We start from the raw sequence: 15478 nt of genomic DNA, 5'->3' as shown, positions 1-15478 counted from the left end.
TTCATTGCACGCCTCTTCAGCTTCTAAAAATATCTATTCACTTTAATTATATCAACTTCCATTTAGCTCCACTTTTTCCTCCTTACCCAGAATGATCCGTGCCAAGAAACTCAGCAAGATGGCCAAGAAATGGCAGAAATTTACTGCCATCCGTCGTCATAGAATTTCGTTTCCAGGAAACGGCAATCATGATGGATCAGATAGTTGCAGTAGCTCATCTGTAGTTGACAAGGGGCATTTTGTAGTCTACACATCTGACCAGAAGCGCTTTGTGGTTCCATTAGCTTATCTTAACAATATGGTATTTAGGCAGCTCTTGAAGATGTCTGAAGAGGAATATGGTCTACCAAGTGATGGGCCTATCGTATTACCATGTGATTCACTCTTCATGGACTATTTCATTTGCTCCGTCCAACAAGATAGAGCTGGAGATTTGCACAATGTTTTTCTTAAGTCAGTCAATAGTTGCCACTGCACATTGTCATGTTCATATGAAGTGCAGATGAACCAACAGTTGCTTGTTCGTTGAACAGTCTGAATCAATACATACAGAAGTGTACAAATTAGATAGCAGAAACCATATTGTGGCAAAAATGATAGGATTAAAATGTTCATAAGTCAATGAGTGGTTAATTAAACCCCTGGCTTTGAAAGTCTAACTGTAAGCTCATTTATTATCAGATTGATGGAACACAGTTGATTACCTTATCTTATTCTGCAATCTCTTCTTCTGTCCTTGCAAAGTAGCAATATCAAATATTGAGAAGCAAAAGTAGTGTTATTTTTTCTGGAGAAAATGAAGAAAAACTGCTGGGTATGGTGACATCTGAGGTCAAGTTAGACATTAGAATGACTTTGGGAAAAGCATCTGAATACATAATATGAATCTCAGGTTTCATGAGCTAATGATTTGTACTCGTCAAGCTGCAAGTAACAAACATTTAGATGAGCATGCTTAAGGCTATTATCAACTTTCGGGTACTTTCTCTGAACTATATGTGGCCTCAAGAGGCTGCTGATCATTTTTATCCAACAAGGGGATGTAAATTAACCATTGCTCATGTGCAAATGCTAAAATGAATTTGTCCTCCCTTTATGTGTATGATAACATTCACAACTAATTACAGCTAATCAAATCTTTCAAGTTCAACTGTTTCATGCAATTTCCTTCTAAAACAACATAACATGAAACCATAGAATTACATCAGTCCCAAAACAGGGGAAGATAGATAAATCAATATGGATACGTTTAATAAAATCAAGCACGTACTGAAATGTCTTCTTATGAATTCTAATGTAATGACACAATTTCGCGTTCTTCTCATTTGGTTTCCAGGGAATCGCTAGAAACAATTATCATCCCAGAGTCTAGTTTATCTTCAGAAGCGGTACGGCTCATAATTCCAACCAGATAAAAGGAATATAATCCCAAAGTTCTAACCACATCGTTGTTAACTTGCACTGGGACCCTTCGGGGTTTTTATTATCTACATACTTGCACATTTCATAGAGATTAGTTATTGGCAGCAGAAATAATTCCTTCACTAGCAATCTTTATGGTCTCAAGTAAAAGCAGAATATAATTGACAGTAACAAAAGGAAACAGGCGGTGATCAATGGTAAATTCTCCAAATGTTGGCTCATATTTGCTATCTAGCATTTCATGATTAGTACCTCTCATCCAGGGAGACCAAGTTAGGTGATTGAGTATTTGGTAGCTTCTATATCATTTAACTTTGCTGCATTGAGCCACAAATTCTGCCTAGTTTGGTACCTTCACCTGCATCTGGGTCCAATATGTCACCAGCCAAATTTCCCTTCTCATTCAATCCAAAACCAAAATCCTACAGATGTTGGCTAAAGTATCAATATATGCAGAAGCAGAAATAGATTTGACATATATCCAACTTATGTTCTTGTGGCTGTCAGAAGTCTCTCAGGCGTCCAGCTTTAGATCATTTCAAGCAACTTGGAACCTATTTGTCATCCAACAACTCAACAACAGACATGAAAAACACAAAACGAAAAGCAGAAACAACGAGAAAAACCGACATTGACACCCTCCAATCTTCACCTATACCTCAAATTCCACATGGCCTTGCACTTGTGAATCCCCAGAATCATAAAGCCATGTTGAATGCATTGTCTAGGGCCTGACAATATATTAACCAGACCCCTTCACCATGTTCTTCATCTCAACACAAACAACTATCATTCAATGTTACTTGGCAAGAATTCAGGATATAAAAAAACCACCCAATCCTTTTTCAGCTCAAAACATCAAAAACCATGATGATCAGTCCAAGAAAACTCATCAAGATGGCAAGAAAATGGCAAAGAGTGGCAGCCCTCAGAAGAAAGCGCATATCATTCCCAAGAAAAAGTCGGGGAAGTTAGCACAAGTGATGAACATTCCTCCTCAGAAGTGCCGGAGAAAGGCCATTTCATCGTCTACACAAGAGATAAAAGGCGATTATCCTTCCCCATAGCCTACCTCAACAGTTCAATATTCAGGGAGCTATTAAGAATGTCGGAAGAAGAATTCGGACTACCAAGTGATGGCCCCATCACATTGGCATGCGATTTAGAGTTCATGGGATATGTCGCCTCTTTGATGCAAAAGAAGGCAGCCAGAGATGTGGAGAAAGGTTTGGTTTTGTCCACGGCTTCTTGCAGATGTTCATCATCATCATCTTACAACATCCATCAACAAGAAACAAGCAGCATACCGTTATGTGGGTGCTGAGATTTATGTCACGAATTTTGTAAATGATGGCATGGCAGCACCTGTACTCAATAATTTTTATCCTATGATGAAAATGAGATTTTTACACAGAGAACCAAAGATGCTGAAATTCTGAATCAAATCAGAGTAGGGTATATTTGAAGGGTGCTAAGCATTTGGGGTTTGCTACTAGATGATTATTAACAATTGTTGCAAAGTCTAATAGGAATTTTAGAGTAGCAAAAAGAGTAGTAGTTGGATGGATTTAGTTAGTTAATAAGCCCAAAGAATGAATTAGTGTTGGAATTGGGCATTCATTCATCAGCATCATCACCATATTTTAATGGACTCCTCATCTAAGTCTAACTAATTAATTCCATTGCTACCAAAAAGCAAAGGAGACATTATTGTCTACTTAACAGAAATTTCAAAGATGCCCTTACTAAACATTCAAGTATGTCGGAAAACAAGTGACTTTAGTTATGTTCGTTAAATAAATAATAAAAAGGGGTTGTCTAAATCTGAATTCAAGAAACTTCATTCTAATTACCGCAACTTAACTCACAATCTTAAGGTGAAAATTCTAAGACATTCTTCATCCATCCATCACCACTCATTTTTGCCATTAATGTTCTGTAGTACGTAAACCCTTATTTAGTAATTATATTGTGGTAGATTAACTAATTTACTTTGTATATTAATAAGGCTTTTAGCTGCGGATGGAGAGCACCACACTCTTTCATAATTCTCTAAAACTTGTGACCAACACAATTAAATATCTCATACATATGCAACAATGAACCGTTTACAACAACATGTATTATTAATTTATAAGTAGAAATTAATTAAGTAAGCCATATGTGTTTATCTATATATATATAACATAATGATTACATACATAACGCATTTAATTTAATTTTATATATAATGGATAGGGAATGTGGTTATGGGCCTGATTCAAGGTGCTCATAAATTTTTATTCAAATCAACTTGGATCGTATCAAATTAATTATAAAATAAAGATGATACACTTATTATATAATTGATTAATTTTTAAATTGTATACTAATCAGATAATAAATATATTATACTTATCATATAATTAGTTGAGATGTAATAAAACCCAATTTGAATGAATTAGATATTTTGTAGGGTGGCGGGGAAAAGTCGGAAATGTCTGCTTAAGACCACTTGTGTTTATAAGTGAGGAGGAGATCATAGTTTCATATGAATCATCCGTATTAATTGCCCCAACTTAAAATTCAAACAATGTGAGCAGCAACAATAGTTATGGTTTCAAGAATTATGAGGGAATCATGCACTTTCATTTATTTAAATTAATTAATATAAATGCATAATGTGGATGTGGTGTTGTTTATAAATTCAATTTGATATAATGTATTAATTTTATCCAATTAAAAAACGACAAACTAGTACTAATAGTGGAGATTGGAAAAGGAAATAAATGAATCAGCAATTATTAATGATCAGCACCCAAACACGACCTTACATGAGAACGAAATCCAAAAGTTTCCACGCACATTGAATTCTAAGAAAATGATATCAGCCAGCCAGCCAATTTTGGCTATTCCTTTGCTTTCTTCTTCCTTAGTCAATCTTCTGTCATGCAAAGCCCCGGTCAACTTACACACACTAACAACCTGCCTTTTTTATACTAATTTATTTTTAATTTATTTCAACGTTACCCACCCTTCATTCATTAACAATATGTTACTCCATCTCATATTTAACTAATAATCAAAATTATAATCCAACGCCCTCCATCTCATCTCCCCCCTATATATGTATATATATAACACCCATATTCCACAAAATGACTTGTGAGGGCCAAACAGATTAAGAGCTACCACCATACTTATATCAACACCCACTATACTTACTTCTCATCACTACTCCCACAACAAAAAGAATGGGTGATCATGATACTACTACGCACGATGTTGATGCAGTGAGCTCAGCTCCGATAACACCTCGCCCCGCATCTGTTGATGCAGTGAGCTCAGCTCCGATAACACCACGCCCCGCATCGGTGGCTCCAACGCCTCCCGTAGCCCATACCCCGCCCATCGTTTCTCTTCCTCCCTCCCAATACCACTCCCCTTCTCTTTCCCGCTCGCCCCTCCTCACTCCCGGCGGCACCAACAGAAAAACTCCCAGAATTATAAGGACTCCACGTTTCATAACCCCACTGGGCAGCCCTTTGAGGAAAGCAATCAAACTCACAAAGCTTGACCCTCAGGACGCATGGCTTCCAATTACTGAGTCAAGAAATGGAAATGCGTATTATGCGGCTTATCACACTTTGTGTTCTGGGATTGGGATTCAAGCCCTTGTTCTCCCTGTTGCTTTCACCATTCTTGGCTGGTATATATATATATATAATTCCTTATTGTTTTGTTGATATATATATATATATATACATATAATTCATATTATGCGTACATGTTGAGGATTTATTAAGTTAATTATTGATACTTGTACGTTAACCAACCAGTATTAATTCCTAATTATTTAATCTTCAGGACATGGGGTATCATTGGCTTGACTTTGGCCTTCATTTGGCAATTGTACACACTCTATTTACTGGTCCAACTCCATGAGTCTCCTGAAAATGGCGTCCGATACAGCAGATACATGCAGTTGGCCAGCGCCACTTTTGGTGAGCTTTTCTAATTTTCTTCTTCATAGTGAATTTGAATGATAATTGCAACAAGGCATCATGTTGTGGAAGTTTTTCTTGAGTTAATTGTCCTCTAATTAAATTATTTAAGTAAACCTAAAATCTTGGCTACTTTTTGCTTGTATGTATAATTAAATTCTTACCTGATCGTGTTTGGATGTATGTACGAATTACAGGAGAAAAATTATCCAAATTTCTGGTTGCCTTTCCAATTATGTACCTCTCGGGTGGTACTTGTGTGGCTCTAATAGTGATCGGGGGCTCAACCTCCAAAATGTTCTACCAGACTCTGTGTGGAGCCACTTGCAGTAATCCCAAACCATTAACCAACGTGGAGTGGTACCTAGTGTTTACGTGCGCGGCGGTGGTTCTGTCTCAGCTGCCCAATTTGAACTCCATCGCAGGAGTTTCTCTGATCGGAGGTCTCACCGCTGTCGGGTACTGCACCGCAATGTGGATAGTGTCGGTGTCTGAAGGCAGGCTGCCCAACGTTTCATACAATCCGGTCAGGGCCAGCACAGAAATTGCAAGGATCTTCGATGTGCTGAATGCACTTGGGATAATTGCTTTTGCTTTCAGAGGACATAATCTCATTCTTGAAATTCAGGTGATCCTTGCTTGGTATAGTTGATTTTCCTTTATTCAAATGAGAAATTGAAAATTATTTTTTTAAAATAAATAATTTATAATCAACTAAAGCTTATGAACTTATCTTTAATCTACAGGCAAGAATATAGGACAGCAAAGACTTTGAAAAATGGAGGTCTTCCATACAATAATTTCCATTTTATTATTTCTTAGACTTTCGGTCCAAGATGGCGCCTTAAAAAAAGTCAATTATTACACATCACCTTTTGATCTCTAACTAATCAAGTCCAGCTGCACCAAATTTTGTAGGGGAGAATAGTACTGTCCTAGTAATTTTGCTTCATTTTCTTGACTACACCAAAATTAATAGATTAGATGTACTTAAGATGACAAAAATACTAAACATTCGAGGTGTAGGATTTTTCAGAAACTAGCTATTTGCATATTATAACTTGTTTAAACGAATAACTACGACCAGATTTACCCACACATCACTAACTAAATGTTGACTTGTACGCGCAGGCCACCATGCCTTCTAGCGAGAAGCACCCGTCTAGTATACCGATGTGGAGAGGCGTCAAAGGCGCATATTTGATCGTTGCAATGTGTTTATTCCCGATAGCAATTGGTGGCTACTGGGCTTATGGTCACATGGTAAGTTAGTAGTCTAAATCGGCTGGCTATTGAGCTTTTTTAATCTTTTGTATTGTCAGGAAATATATATAGAATGATTATGTAAGTTGAAAATGAGTGTTAATTTGGATTGACAGATTCCCGCGAATGGTGGCATGCTGGCGGCGTTGTACGGATTCCACAGCCGAGATGTGGCACGAGGGGTGATAGGGTTGATAAGCTTCTTCGTCATAGTTAACGCCTTGAGCTCATTCCAAATATACGGAATGCCGATGTTTGATGACATGGAGTCCAACTACACAAGGAGGTTCAAGAAGGCGTGCCCGTGGTGGCTGCGAGTAATCATCCGGGCAATGTTCGGGTACGGGTGCTTCTTTGTGGCGGTGGCAATTCCATTCCTGGGTAGCGTGGCGGGGTTAGTGGGAGGACTCTCACTACCGGTGACATTGGCGTACCCGTGTTTCATGTGGCTGAAAATGAAGAAGCCAAAGATGTATGGGGCAAGCTGGTGGGTGAACTGGGGATTGGGAGTGCTGGGAATGGGATTGAGTGGGATCTTGATTGCCGCGGGTATTTATGTTGTCATTGAAACCGGAATTCAAGTTAGCTTCTTTAAGCCTCACTAAGTTGAACATATATATTAAGGTTTGGATTAGGATATTGACTTGCTTTTGTTTGGGTTTGAGGGAAATTTTATTGTATTTGTTAAGTGTAATTTGGATATTGATTTGAATCAAGTATGTGATTGTTACAGACAGGGACAGCTTAAGGTCTTGCCATCTCCACCTGCCCAAAAATGTTAATTGGATAAATATAAACAGAAACATGATAGTAGCTAGTAATTTTAAGGTTTTTTTCCAAAAATTAAAAGTGAACAGGAAATCGAATCACATATATTTGTGTTTTCATTTCCTTGGCAAGTGTTGAATAAAAATGACATGTTTCAATACACAAACTGAGAGAATATAATTAGATCAGTGTTGGAGGCGAAGGAAATGTTTAGAAACATATATCTCAAATTAGATGATGAACTAAAACATACTTAATTAAGAGGCTGTTTGCCTCACTTTATAAACTTCTTATAATATTTTATAGAGTTTATAAGTTCTAAATATTTATTTATCTAATTTTTTTTGAAGAGTGTTTAGAATTTTAAAATGAAATATTTTGAATTTTATAAACTCTTTTTAAAAAATTAATTTTTCTAACTTTTTTTTATAAGACTTTATAAGTTATATAAAATTAATATGTAATAAGATAAAAATATTTTCATTGACACTCTCTCTCACATACACACTCTCCTCACTCACTCCCTCTCTCTCTCTCACACACACAAACTCTCTTTCTAGAATTCTTCTTGCTATTTAATTTTTTTAATATTAAAAAAAATACTTCACTATTTAATTATCAATTATTATAGTTAAATAAAGATATGATATTGATATTATATTTATTGAAAAATATAAATTCAAGACATTATAAATTAAACAACTAGAAATAACCATTATATTAACAAAGAAAATATCAATTATATATATATATATATATTTAAAAATTTCTAATTTTTTTATTGACTAAATGCATAACTTTTTGGGATAATTATGTTTACGCCCCTTGATTTATGATTTATTTACACAAACTATTTATGTCTTTTGCATAATTACAAAAACTACCCCTAACAGTCAGAAAATAGGATAGTTTGTGTAATGATACTAACATTTTAAAGGGGTGTGTTTGTAATTTTTCAAAAAAATAAGGGGTGGTTTGTGTAAATGTATTGATATCTTGGTAGGTGTATGTGTAATTATCTAAAAGATATGGGTGGTTTATGTAAGTAGACCATAGGTCAAGGGGGTGTAAATATAATTATTCATAATTCTTTTTATAATTTTTAAAATTTTTCATTCACTCCATCTGATTTTTTTTATAAGTTTTTATTTAAAAAAGAGAAAAAAATATAGTAAGGGCATAGTTAATAATTCCATACCTCAATCTAAAGATTGCAAATTTTATTAAATATTAGGAGGATATTTGTAATTTTTCAAACAACGAGAGATATTCGTAATTATGTCAAACCTCAGAGGAGATTATTGTAATTTGTCTTAAGTTTTAACATCTTATGGTACCCAATATCTTAAAAGTTTATTTTAAAATAAAATTCAAAATCTTATAAGTTTTTAAAATATCATATAAAAATATAAAAATTTATAAGATAATTTTTAAAAATTTAGCCAAACAAGTGGGCCTTAGGTCCCGCAAGCTTCGCTCTAAATTTGAGTGACAACACAAGCAGGAGCAGCCCCCCCAAATCCAAACTTGTCAGTTTCATCGAAAGGACTAAGGAGTAGTGGTGAAGGACATCCCGCTCAGATAAGTGTGTGCACCATCACCCCCCACAAACATCCCATTCCACATTATTTATAACTCAAAATCTTACTTTACATAATCTTCCCCTTTAAATATGTACGGCACATTTATATATGTCTATAATTTTTATAAAATATTTAAAATGTAATATTTTTAATTATATTAAATTAAAAATTACCTATAATATATATAAGTAACATGGATATTATATTGATGAAGGGATGTGAATTTTTACCCTCGACACAACAACTCACCAGGTAAAATTAGGTTTTAGAGAGAGAATCTTTAAAGAGAGTGTTTGTTGTGTTGTCAAATCAATGAATAATATTTTGAGTATTTATAGTGGTGTTGGAAATTATGTAGTGTAGTAGGGTGTATGTATTTATTGTATAGCTTATATATAATATTTTTTTTGCCCTTGTAAATAAATGTGTATTGCCAACATATACATCATAGTGTAGCATTTTATAGCCCTCTACTCTCGGATGAAATATCTGGTGTAGCATTCTGTTCAAGAATAAACACTTTTCTGAGTTGAGTTTAACACATGGAGTGGGTGGGTAGGGAGTCATTTAATTATTCTTGGGGTGTGCGAGAACGCGTGCAGCCCTAAGGCTAACCATAGTCAACTGAATCAGGGCTCACATTCGCCTAGTATAGCCTCGAGCTCGACTGCTCATGTCCCAAACGTGTGGACCGCGTATTCGAGTTGGCGAGCTTGAGCTGAAGAGTGGTGGACCTCGAGACCTCAAGTTCGAGGTGGAAAGTGGACAGTTCAACCACTCCACCACCAAGTATTTTATATCAAATTTTATTTCTCTCTAGTTGTAGAAGTTATTCATAGTTATTTAATAATTTCACGCCAAATTCTCTCATGTATTTTGAGGAATTTCGACACCATTTTCAAGAAATGAGACTCCCCATTACATTAGAGAATTTTCATGCATTGTGGAGTGCACAATCGGTCGTCAAGTTGTCTTCCTCTATTGTTGGTGGAAGTTATTTTTATTTCTATCCCTACATGAGATGTAAAATTATTTTTTAGAAGGGTATGCCTCTATCAATTAGTTGGACTCGAATTTTAAATCTTTCAAATAGAAAGATGTCCAATCTTAAATGGTTTTGTCGCCATCTCTATCTATACTATATATAATTGAAAAGCACTCTATTAATGTATTTAATTTATTTATATGTTAATTTTTTTAAATTAAATATTTTTTTTAACTTCCCCAGTCATCATGATTTTTAATGACAATCTTTTGATAGTTCTTGTTTTTCCTCATTCATTTTTGTCTTATATAATAGCCGTTGTGCCATGCCGTTTCTGCGTGCATATAATAAATAATCTTTCATACTTTAAAATATATAAATCAGTACATTACACTAATAAAAAGAAAGAAAAAAAAACTATCGATTATTGTAAATTTTGAAAAGTTGAATAACTTAGTTATTTTGTCATGAATGACAATTTTTGCATCACTAAAAGTTGGTGTGACGGTGTTATTAACTGTCGTTTGTGAGTATGAAGGGGTTTTTCATTTTATATTAGTATAAATATATTTTTTTATCTTATATATGTTTTAAGTCATTTTTAATTCTATAAAAATATAAATAATATAAGTTTAAAAAATATGCACATAGAATGTGCCGCATTTACTAGTAGTATATATTAAGAGAGAACACTTTTTTTGTGTCTCTCTTATTTTTTTCTACTCACTAATTTTCACATATCCCACACTATTTGCAAGTAGTAAAAATTATATTTTGTCTCTCTTTTACATAAAATATTGTTTAACAAAATTATTTATTTTTGAGGATTATAGAAATGTAAAAGTGAAGAATATGATTGGAAAAGTAAGCAGGATATTCATCTTGTCTACATCACAAATTCTGTAGTTGATAAATTTTATTAACCCATTTCTTCCTCCATCTAATATGATTCTATATATCCAAAGTGGAATGAGCACATCATCCAACTGCTTACCTCACCTCTTACCTCATAAACTAATCTTTTCCTGTTTTTAATGAAAAATCATTATTGCCCTTCTTCTTCTTCTTACTTTCGTCCTCCCACCCTTCATTATTTCATTCACATGTCTTAAAAACAAAATTAAAATACTCGTGTGTGTAAGCCTACTGCATCATTGCTTGCGTTGCGTTATACTACTTCTTTCTTTTCTACCTACCTTTGAGTCCATTTCCTTCACCTCTTAACATCAACAACAACTATATATATATATGTGCGCGTCTTCTCCCTCACACAACACACAACCTATAGCTCCACTCATCAGAGATCCCCACACATACATTCGTACGTAGGTTTTCTTGTGCGCCATGCCTGAAATGTTGAATGTACGTGTCGATTCAAGCATAGGATCATCAAAAGTAATACCCATCTTCCACCAAGTCGTGTTAACTGATCAGAATGGAAGAGAAGAACACGAAAACATTCATAATAATAATCTCCCAGCAGAAAGCGTGGCGGTGGAGGAGGTGCTCTCGAATACAATTATAGGCATTCCAGAAGAAGACGAATTTTCCGGCGAGATGAACCCACAAGATGCCTGGCTTCCCATTACAGAATCCAGAAAGGGTAACACTTTGACTGCTGCACTTCATCTGCTCAGTTCTGGGATCGGAACTCAAGCGCTTCTTCTCCCCTTCGCATTCATTTCACTTGGATGGTACGTAATGTTAATTCAATCTCTTTTCCTTAATTCCATATATGTTTATAACTATATTATCATATCATCTCTCCCTAATTCATTAGTGAATTCACTACCCAATATCTATAATCTTTGTTAGTGCGGTACGAATTGTTTAGTTAATCTTGTTGCTTTTATTACAAATATCTCAAGATTCCAAATAGACTTAAAAAGGCACTGTCCAATCACGTTACGTCACACCCAATATCAGCTTCATTTTATGAATGGAGATGGAATCATGGAAAAATCTGCTGCTCACCCTTTTATACATTAATTTTCATCGCTATTGTACCAGCTTTATTAATTATTATCAATATTCCATTCTGATTTAAGTGGCTTACAGGTTCTGGGGCATACTTTTGTTGTCTCTGGTATATTCTTGGCAGCTCTACACTATATGGCTTCTTGTCAATCTTCATGAGCCATCTCCACAAAATGGAATTCGTTACAGCAGATTTCTTCACCTCTCAATTGTAGCCTTCGGTTAGTATATTTTATCATTTCTCAGTGTTAATTAAAACGGGAATGTGAAAATGCCGTAAGTAGTTTTAATCATGTGGGTGTATGTGTTGTCATTAATTTATTACAGGTGAAAAGTTGGGGAAGTGGGTAGCCATGTTCCCAACATTTTACTTATCAGGCGGCACATGTGCATTGTACATAATATCAGGGGGGACTACCATGGAGCTGTTGTACCAAGCTATGTGCGAAGATAATCTCAAATGCCAGGCCAAGTCTTTGACAGGAGCTCAATGGTTCCTGCTCTTCATATGCTTAGCCATTTTCATTGCTTTTTTCGTCCGTAATCTGAATTCAGTAGCCCCAATTTCGCTGATTGGGTCAATCACGGTGATCGCGTATTGTAGCCTTTTATGGGTTCTGTCGGTGAGCAAGGGCAGGCCGGTGGATGCGCCGCCGATACTGCCTCAAAATAATAATGATGATGCTGGTGGTGTGTTTCGTAATGTGTTGAACAGTATTGGAATGATTGCTCTTGCTTTCAGAGGACACAACCTGGTGCTGGAGATACAGGTAATTCCCAATTCACGTCGAAATATTTGGAACTTCAGACTACTTTAGCTTTGTCTTGTGCTTTCTTTCTATAAATCCTGCTCAAAAGTCTTTGTCGCGTGTCAATTTAATTTAGTTTACGTGTGGGGTCACACTCACTCCTATTGGCATGCACTAGTTTCTCATTCACACCCTAACCTACCACCTCTTGAATCGAAAGAGGTTCATTTCAAATTGAACTTGAATACATTAAGCTATCTTGAAATTTTTTTATCTGCTAATAAAGAATAATCCTGAGCATGCATGGGCTTATTGCATTGCAGGGAACACTGCCCACAAATAGAAAACAACCGTCGCGTAAGTCCATGTGGAGAGGAGTAGCAATTTCCTATCTAATTATTGCTATCTGTCTCTTTCCACTTGCAATAGTTGGACATTGGGCTTATGGGAATCAGGTAATTTTTTATTACTACAACAAACATCCTCCTCCTAACATTTATTCAAGTAAGGCTGCTAATTCTCATCTTCGCTGCCTCAGATACCTATCAACGGAGGAATTCTTACTGCTTTCACAAAGTTCCACCAGAACAACACATCCAAGTACATTGTTGGTGCAATATACCTCATTATCATAATCAACTATCTGTGTGCCTTCCAAATCTACGCCATGCCCGTATTCGACAACCTAGCGCGCCTATACACGAGCAGGAAAAACAAGGCATGCCCGAGCTGGTTCCGTGCAGCCACCAAAGTCTGGCTCGGAGGATTGACATACTTTGTAGCAGTAACTTTCCCCTTCTTGCCAAGTTTGGGTGCATTCACAGGTTCCATCGTGTTGCCTCTAACTCTGGCCTATCCATGTCTGATGTGGGTTGCCATCAAGAAGCCCGCCCGGTTTAGCAGAATGTGGTGCCTAAATGTGGGGCTTGCATCTTCAGGCATAGTGTTGAGTTTAATGTGTGCTAGTGCAGCTCTGTGGTTTTTGATAATTAATGGCGTAGACGCCAACTTCTTCAAGCCCAGGTGACATAGGTGTATAGAGAAATTGACTATTCAAGATTTTATTCTATTAATTCAGAATCACCCACATACGTAGGAGTAGGAACATGATGAGTAGTTTGTAACATGATACATATATGCAATCCCACGATCGGGGTCAGGAATATTGTTCAATAACTTTTTCTAATTTCTCAACTTTGTGAACATCTCAGCGGATGAAAATTTATATAAGTCAGTATTTCATGCACCACTACTGTTTAATAAAGAAATCAGTCTGTAAGCATTGTGCTAAGATGAAACCGAGACAGAGTGTTGGAGAAAGCTTTTACCGTTTCATTTATCAATACTTAGAATTGCTTTTTAGAAAACCTTAATTAGCAACTCCCAAGGTTAATGAATCTTGTTTGACTCAAATTTGGTCGGCAGAAAGATTCTCCTTAGAAGAGCTTGTGCCCCTATCACCCGCCATCAGAAGCAAAATAACATAAACACGACTACTTTCACCGGACTGCTCTCACCTTAAACTCGCAATTTCTGAGCTCACCAGTACCACAGATACGTGATGTTAGCCGTCCAAACCGACATTTCCAAGTTTTCTCCTCTCAATGACCGACATTAGGCATCTCATCACCAAAGTCCAAGGTGGTTTCTTTCATCAAACATGGACAAGGAAATTTAAAATTTGTACAGCCAGTGCAGAAGCATAGTCCCATCCATTTCCATTCCCTCTGGATTACGCCTATATAAGTGGATACTAGGTTTACACCAAGCTCACTCACAACTTGACGCTTTACTACAGTTTTACAAACAGCCTATTCCAAATTTTCGCTACTCGTTCAACTTTCTATTATATCTGCTCGCATAAACCAAATGGCGGAGCAATATCCACAAGCTCATGCAAACAACACTTCCGCTGTGCCTCCTGCAGAGGCTAAAGATCGCGGATGTTTTGATTTTATGAGAAAGGAGGACAAAGCTCAAGAAGATCTTGTTATGACAGATATGAACGCAGCAAACCAGAGCACAGACAAGGAAAAACATACTCTGATGGACCAACTTCAATGCACTCATACCCACTCAAGTTCCGTAAGTATCACCACATTTCTCACAATTTCATAATAAGACCATGAGATCTGAACTATTATCAATCTATAACCTGTCGTCCACATTTTTCAGTCTAGTGAGGAAGAAGTAGAAGAGGGAGGAGAAAGGAAGAAGAAGAAGAAGAAGGGTCTGAAAGAGACAATCAAGGAGAAACTATCCGGGGACAAAGAGGGAGAAGAAAACGAGCACAAAGACACGTGCGTTCCTATGGAGAAATGCAATGAAGAAAATGCTGAAGCTGCTTCCCCAGGAGAAAAGAAAGGGTTTCTGGAGAAGATCAAGGAGAAACTCCCTGGCCAGCACAAGAAAGATGGAGAGAATGTTCAAACTCTACCTGCATCTGACCATCCCGCGGACGGCAACACCAAGGAGAAGAAAGGAATAATGGACAAGATCAAGGAGAAGTTGCCTGGACACCACAAAAATGACGAAAATGAGTTGAAGAAGGACTGAGCTGATATTTGCTTACCAATTCTCTTACATGATAAGTTTTAGTCTTGTCATTAGGCCATGGATGTTGTCTCTTTAGAATTCTGGAATTTTCGTACTAGTTTTTGCCTCCTCTCGTCTTGTAAGTGGTTTTTTATGTTGTTATGCAATGTGTCCACTTGAAATTTGCATCATTTGCTCTTCAGAACAGTGACT

The 15478-nt window shown here is 36.3% G+C and overlaps 4 protein-coding genes and 1 pseudogene across 4 annotated transcripts; all 5 read left to right on the top strand.

Annotated features, from left to right (window-relative positions):
* Positions 1 to 91: 91 nt before the first annotated feature.
* Positions 92 to 698, top strand: LOC105169926 (auxin-responsive protein SAUR68). The gene has a single exon (XM_011090479.3). The coding sequence runs from the start codon at positions 92 to 94 to the stop codon at positions 527 to 529; it is 438 nt and encodes a 145-aa protein (XP_011088781.1). The 3' UTR covers positions 530 to 698.
* A 1594-nt stretch (positions 699 to 2292) lies between these two features.
* Positions 2293 to 2746, top strand: LOC148787386 (auxin-responsive protein SAUR68 pseudogene; annotated as a pseudogene).
* Positions 2747 to 4539: 1793 nt separating this feature from the next.
* On the top strand, positions 4540 to 7404 carry LOC105169834 (lysine histidine transporter-like 8). Its single transcript, XM_011090372.3, has 5 exons — positions 4540 to 5110; positions 5269 to 5405; positions 5603 to 6033; positions 6537 to 6668; positions 6785 to 7404. Exons 1-5 carry the CDS (start codon positions 4656 to 4658, stop codon positions 7271 to 7273), a joined length of 1644 nt encoding a protein of 547 aa, XP_011088674.1. The 5' UTR covers positions 4540 to 4655; the 3' UTR covers positions 7274 to 7404.
* A 3742-nt stretch (positions 7405 to 11146) lies between these two features.
* Positions 11147 to 13924, top strand: LOC105169832 (lysine histidine transporter-like 8). The gene is made up of 5 exons (XM_011090369.3): positions 11147 to 11698; positions 12063 to 12202; positions 12309 to 12751; positions 13054 to 13185; positions 13269 to 13924. Exons 1-5 carry the CDS (start codon positions 11349 to 11351, stop codon positions 13755 to 13757), a joined length of 1554 nt encoding a protein of 517 aa, XP_011088671.1. The 5' UTR covers positions 11147 to 11348; the 3' UTR covers positions 13758 to 13924.
* Positions 13925 to 14058: 134 nt separating this feature from the next.
* LOC105169833 (uncharacterized) lies at positions 14059 to 15456 on the top strand. The gene is made up of 2 exons (XM_011090371.3): positions 14059 to 14815; positions 14906 to 15456. Exons 1-2 carry the CDS (start codon positions 14600 to 14602, stop codon positions 15284 to 15286), a joined length of 597 nt encoding a protein of 198 aa, XP_011088673.1. The 5' UTR covers positions 14059 to 14599; the 3' UTR covers positions 15287 to 15456.
* The last annotated feature ends 22 nt before the right edge of the window (positions 15457 to 15478 follow it).

This window comes from Sesamum indicum, linkage group LG8 (assembly GCF_026168435.1).
Source record: "Sesamum indicum cultivar Baizhima isolate 11 linkage group LG8, ASM2616843v1, whole genome shotgun sequence".
In the NCBI taxonomy this organism is placed as follows: domain Eukaryota; kingdom Viridiplantae; phylum Streptophyta; class Magnoliopsida; order Lamiales; family Pedaliaceae; genus Sesamum; species Sesamum indicum.
Note: the sequence above shows the minus strand (reverse complement) of the source record. Positions and strands in the feature narration are given on the sequence as shown.